At 31.7% G+C, this 5,673-nt stretch overlaps 1 protein-coding gene across 1 annotated transcript; it reads left to right on the top strand.

Annotated features, from left to right (window-relative positions):
* Positions 1 to 852: 852 nt before the first annotated feature.
* Positions 853 to 4,936, top strand: LOC145065441 (casein kinase 1-like protein 1). The gene is made up of 14 exons (XM_079012427.1): positions 853 to 1,116; positions 1,266 to 1,306; positions 1,929 to 1,998; positions 2,077 to 2,225; positions 2,297 to 2,392; positions 2,482 to 2,552; positions 2,646 to 2,707; positions 2,786 to 2,849; positions 2,940 to 3,024; positions 3,114 to 3,240; positions 3,336 to 3,418; positions 3,505 to 3,553; positions 4,192 to 4,301; positions 4,524 to 4,936. The coding sequence occupies exons 1-14, from the start codon at positions 1,041 to 1,043 to the stop codon at positions 4,731 to 4,733; spliced, it is 1,293 nt and encodes a 430-aa protein (XP_078868553.1). The 5' UTR covers positions 853 to 1,040; the 3' UTR covers positions 4,734 to 4,936.
* The last annotated feature ends 737 nt before the right edge of the window (positions 4,937 to 5,673 follow it).

Genomic DNA, 5,673 nt, shown 5'->3' with positions numbered 1-5,673 from the left:
ATATAACATATATAACTTGTATAAATAATCTCAATATAATATTGTTAAAACATGTTTAACAGTAATATTAATAATGAAATATTTAAATCAACTTATGTTAGTTTGGAGTTGGACGGTGAGCACGAAGAGGACATAAAGGTTTTATAATTCTTTTATTTGTTGTTTAGTGTCAACTATGTGTTTAAAAATAAAAAAATGACTATATCCTAATACATAATAGCATATGATTGTTAAGAAATATTTAACTGCGAATCTAACGTTAGTATTAGCTATGCGTCCTATCAAATATCGAGTCTATTTTAAGATTAGAATAAGGTAAACTGAAATTGTTTTTTGAAGAATATCAAATAGCATATAAGGTTTGTTTTCCGCGTTTCACAATTCCACTTTATAAACGAGTTTGTGTATTCTATTGAATTTCATAAAAAACTAACTAACTGAATATGAATGTAGATAATATAAATCTATTATTAAAATTAAAAATAATATAAATGAAGGTCGCCAGAGCATACAAAAAGTCTTGATAAAACTACCAAACCTTATAGACTTCAAAGAAAGTAACCCAATCTTTTTAATTTTTATGGCACCGATTATACCAAATTTCGGATAAAATAATTAGATTTGTTTAATTTTGGGGGCAAACACAAAAAAGTCACTGTATACAAAATCGATTGATAGATTAATTTAATAATATTTTAACTATGTATATTAATTTTATACGTTAGTAGTAATTTACTAATTTATAATTTAAATACTCCATGTAAACTGTATCGTTTGAGAGTTGACTGATGACACCGGCCTTTAAATACAAACCTATCCAGGATGACCACTTTCGGCTCGTTCAATTGTAACGCGTGTGAGACCGTTTCAATATATAGACAACATATATATAACTTTTAGAGAGAGAAACTTGAGAGAGAAAGCATCACTCTCTCCCTACCCTCTCTCCTCACCTTCTTCCTTTTCTTCAACCTAATTCACTCCTAATACGATACCTCCTAATTCATTTTTATTTTCAATCTTCAAAACCCTAGATCTTGATGGAGCCTCGTGTCGGTAATAAATTTCGTCTAGGTCGAAAGATTGGCAGTGGATCCTTCGGAGAGATCTATTTAGGTATGTTAATCGTTACTTTCTCAATTTCGTACGAATTGTTTTAAAGGCCCAATATATTTGGCGTCATTGATTTAGTCGGTTTAATCTCTGTTTTGGTTGATTTTCAATTCTTCAGATGAAATTTTGATTTTCTTGGTTTTCGTTTACAGGTACTAACGTTCAGACGAATGAAGAAGTTGCAATTAAGCTTGTGAGTATTGTTATCGTCGTTATAATCTTAGGTTTTTGTACACGGAAGGCTATTACTTGTTAATTTGTTTGTTGGAACTAGAATTTAGAATGTTGTTATTTCTAGGGTTATTACAATGAATGAGCTAATTGTTATGTTAGGAATTCGGATGCTTAAGTTTTTTCAGCTTAAAACAGTGATGAATGTGTTTCTTACAGTGTAAATTGTTCGTAATTGAAATTATCCTCAGATTATGTTTGATGTTTCGAAATGTCATCCAATTGTTAGGTGAGAATTCAGTGGTTCTAGTAGTGTGTTGCCAGAAATGTTAGTTCTAAAGTATTGCAGAATAGGAATCCCAAGCCAGTTTATAGTCATAATGTAGGATTGTATGTCTTTTTAGATACTAACACGTAGGACGTATGTCTAAGCTTACAGATGAGGGGATGATTTCATAATTCATACAAATGTCATTCAATGCTTATTAAACAGGATAAAGTTTCTCTATTTCAGGGCAACGAGGCATCCAACATTTAATGCATGCATTACTCATTAGATGCTGATTTACATCACTTTCTTTTAGTTTTAAGAAAAATGAAATCTGTTTCCATAGTTTTGAAGGTTTACTTGTAATGATTCTCAGGAAAATGTCAAGACAAAGCATCCTCAGCTGCTGTATGAGTCCAAGCTATACAGAATTCTACAGGGAGGAAGTAAGGACATGCTTTAATATGTTTTACATATATAACTTTTTGTTAACCTTTTTTAACTTTTTCGTTACACTATTGCAGCTGGTGTTCCAAATGTGAGATGGTTTGGTGTTGAGGGAGACTACAATGTTCTTGTAATGGATTTGCTAGGACCCAGTCTTGAGGATTTATTCAATTTCTGTAGTAGGAAACTTTCCCTAAAAACAGTCCTCATGCTTGCAGATCAAATGGTATATTCGTTTACTTATCATTTTACCTTTTTTAAAATTTTTAATAGCTAATCATGATATACTCATTTCAGATCAACCGTATTGAGTTTGTTCATTCTAAATCATTTCTACATCGAGATATCAAGCCAGACAACTTTCTTATGGGGTTGGGGCGTCGTGCAAATCAGGTACAATATATTTTTGTCATTCATTTTTTTTCCTTGAAAATTTGGAGTATTTGTTAGGGTTAACCTCGGAATTTTCTTTTTATTATTAGGTCTACATCATTGACTTTGGTCTTGTCAAGAAATACAGAGACACCACAACTCATCAACACATTCCATACAGGTGAAATTCTTAACCACTAAGTTATTTTATTTTTTTATATATGCAAGTGATTTTAATGCATGCGTTATACTTTTAACTTATCTTATTTTGTAGAGAGAACAAAAACTTAACTGGGACTGCTAGATATGCAAGCATGAATACACATCTTGGGATTGGTATGTTTTGCTATATCTTTATAAAAAGATAAAACTATCATTCAATGAATATTGATTTGTGTTTATTTTTGTTTATAGAACAAAGTAGAAGGGATGATTTGGAATCTCTCGGTTACGTTCTCATGTATTTCTTAAGAGGAAGGTAAATAAATATATATATTTTTTTACTTTCTTTCTCATTCTCAAATCACTTATTCTTCATTGGTCAAATAATGTTTGTTATATTAAATAGCCTTCCATGGCAAGGGCTAAAAGCAGGAAACAAGAAACAGAAGTACGAAAAAATCAGCGAAAAGAAAGTTTCTACATCAATCGAGGTTTTGTTTTGTTTTATTTTATTTTATTTTTTAAATAAAATAAAATCTCGCCCTTTTACATGTAGTAAAGTTTTTTCCATTTCTGTCAGGCCTTATGCCGTGGCTACCCGACAGAATTTGCATCATACTTCCATTACTGTCGTTCTCTACGTTTTGAAGATAAACCTGATTATGCTTATCTCAAAAGAATATTCCGTGACCTCTTTATTCGTGAAGGTTTGTATTGTACATTTTTACACCTATACCCCTCTATCCACTAAGTCATTGAACTTGCATGATAAGTATGATTTTGTTACTTCATGTCTTTATAGGGTTTCAGTTTGATTATGTTTTTGATTGGACGATTTTGAAGTATCAACAATCACAAATTGCAGCTCCTCCTACCCGTGGTCTTGTAAGTAGCTTTTTACATGTATATCTTTTATTCACTTGGTGTTAGAATTACTTATAAAATTAAAACCTGATTGTTGTCTTTGTTAGGGTTTGGGTGCTGGACCAAGCTCTGGGACACCCCCTGTTATTCCAAACGGTAAACTTCTCCGATTTGTTCTGTATTTTGTTATTGAGTAAGTTACAAAAATGGTCCCTGAGTTTAGCTGATTTTGCAGTTTTTGTCCCATAAAGTTTTTTGTTGTACTTTTGGTTTTTACTTGTTTTTTATAACGTTTTGGTCCCTGTTCACAAGTAAAATGATAGGGGGCTTGATTCTAATAATGTTAAAAGTATAAAATAAAAATGTTTGGATAAAGTGTACTTCGAACATTGAATATGGACCAAAAGCGATAAAATACTTCAAAATAAGGACCTGTGTCGTCTGTGTACTTCAAACTAAGGACCAAAACTGCAGGAGAACTGTTTGGGACCAAAATCTTTAAAGAACAGCTAAACTCGGGGACCGTTTTTTGTAACCTACTTAGTAAATTACATTTTTGGTCCCTGATGTTTTTCAATTTTGGTTTTGTAATGTTTTTGGACCAAAATAGCTAAAATCAGATATTTGGAACAGGGACTAACAACGTTACAAGAACCTAACATAAGGACAAAAATTGCAAAAGATTTTTTGGGGGCTAAACTTTAATTTAAAAAAAATAAATAAATAAACAAATAAGCTATACTCCGGGACCAAAAACGTAATTTAGTCTAAAATTTAAAATAAATGTTTTGTAGGTGAGGAAAGTTCTCGCCGTAGAAATCCTGCACAAGTGACAAACTCCGGGAACCTACCGAAGGAGAAGAGTCCAATTGCTAATGATGCGGCCATCAGCACGGATGCCATGGTGAGTATTTATTGTTTCATTATTTAGAGTTAATACAAATATGGTCTCTATGGTATGTTTGCCTTTTCAGTTTTGGTAAGTTACATTTTAAATAACTAGAGACCAAAATTGCAAGAGAAAACCCTTTGCAACTAAAAATGTAATTAGTAACATGATATTGTTTTTATGTTTATCATCTAAACTAAACGAAAACCTAATATGAGAGTTGTTGTAACTGTTAAGATGTCAAGCGCGGGATTTGGTGGGCGGGGAGTGGCGAGTGGGTCAATGAGGCGGGGTAACAATGTGGACCCCACGGCCATGGGTGGTCGTTCAAGACAGCAGCGGGGGTCACCACCAGGTGGTTCCTCAACGACAGGCGGGAAGAAGTATGAAACAACTCTCAAGGGAATGGAGAGTTTACATTTTGATGATGAGGAAAGGGTAAAATGATGAATGACAAGTGGAAGGAATTGGGTTTCTTGTAAATTGTAAACTTAATATGATATGTCATATCTTTCCATAAAAGAAAGGTGGAACAAACTCATGATCGTTTTTGGTGAGTGCCTTTCCTGCCCTTATCTTCTCTTCTCTTATAGAAGAAGTATTTGTTATAGTTGTTGCTGATATATATGGTAATTCGACTGAACTGTAAATCTCTAGTTTTTTTTTTTTTTTTTTTTTTTTTTTTTTTTTTTTTTTTTTAATATAACTCATCTATTTTGACTTTTTTCATTTCATATGTAGAAAGTTTTACTTTTACATCATGAGTTGCTTTTTTCATTTCATTTCATATGTAGAAAAATTAAACTCTCCTCTTCTCCTTCAAATTTTAGTTGAGCTCAGTTGTGATGAAAAACTGTTCTACTGTTGTATCCTGGAAAACAAACGTCCGTCCAATAGTTTCAAGAACTTTTGTTGAGGATAATGTGTATGACACAGTCAACTTACTTTTATTTTCTTGTGCTCTTTTTGTATGCATGTACACTATATTTTCCTACATAATGCATAGAAAAGATTGTGAATACTAGACATACCATATGCATATATAGTAATATAGTATAGAGCTAGGCTCAAATGTGGATTGACATTTATTGTGTGGATGTAGGTTCAAATGTGGATTGACGTATGGATAATGCTATTCTGTGAGAATTACAAAGAAAATATGTTTGATAATATGAATATGTTCAATCTTATATAATTATTTTAATTATTAAGCATTTTTACTAATTAAATCGTCTATAAGGTTATTATGTATTTTTTTAATTATTCTCATTCTGTCAGGATGTTTATTGACTCGTATTTTGTAAGAATTAAATTAAGTAAAAAACGATGAATGAGAATAAAAATGAATTAAAATTGGTGAGAATCTATTAAAATAACAATAATTCTA

This window comes from Lactuca serriola, chromosome 8, assembly GCF_051521515.1.
Source record: "Lactuca serriola cultivar US96UC23 chromosome 8, Lser_US96UC23_V15, whole genome shotgun sequence".
Lineage (NCBI taxonomy): Eukaryota > Viridiplantae > Streptophyta > Magnoliopsida > Asterales > Asteraceae > Lactuca > Lactuca serriola.
The sequence above is the reverse complement of the archived record's forward strand: the minus strand, read 5'-3'. Positions and strand labels throughout refer to the sequence as shown.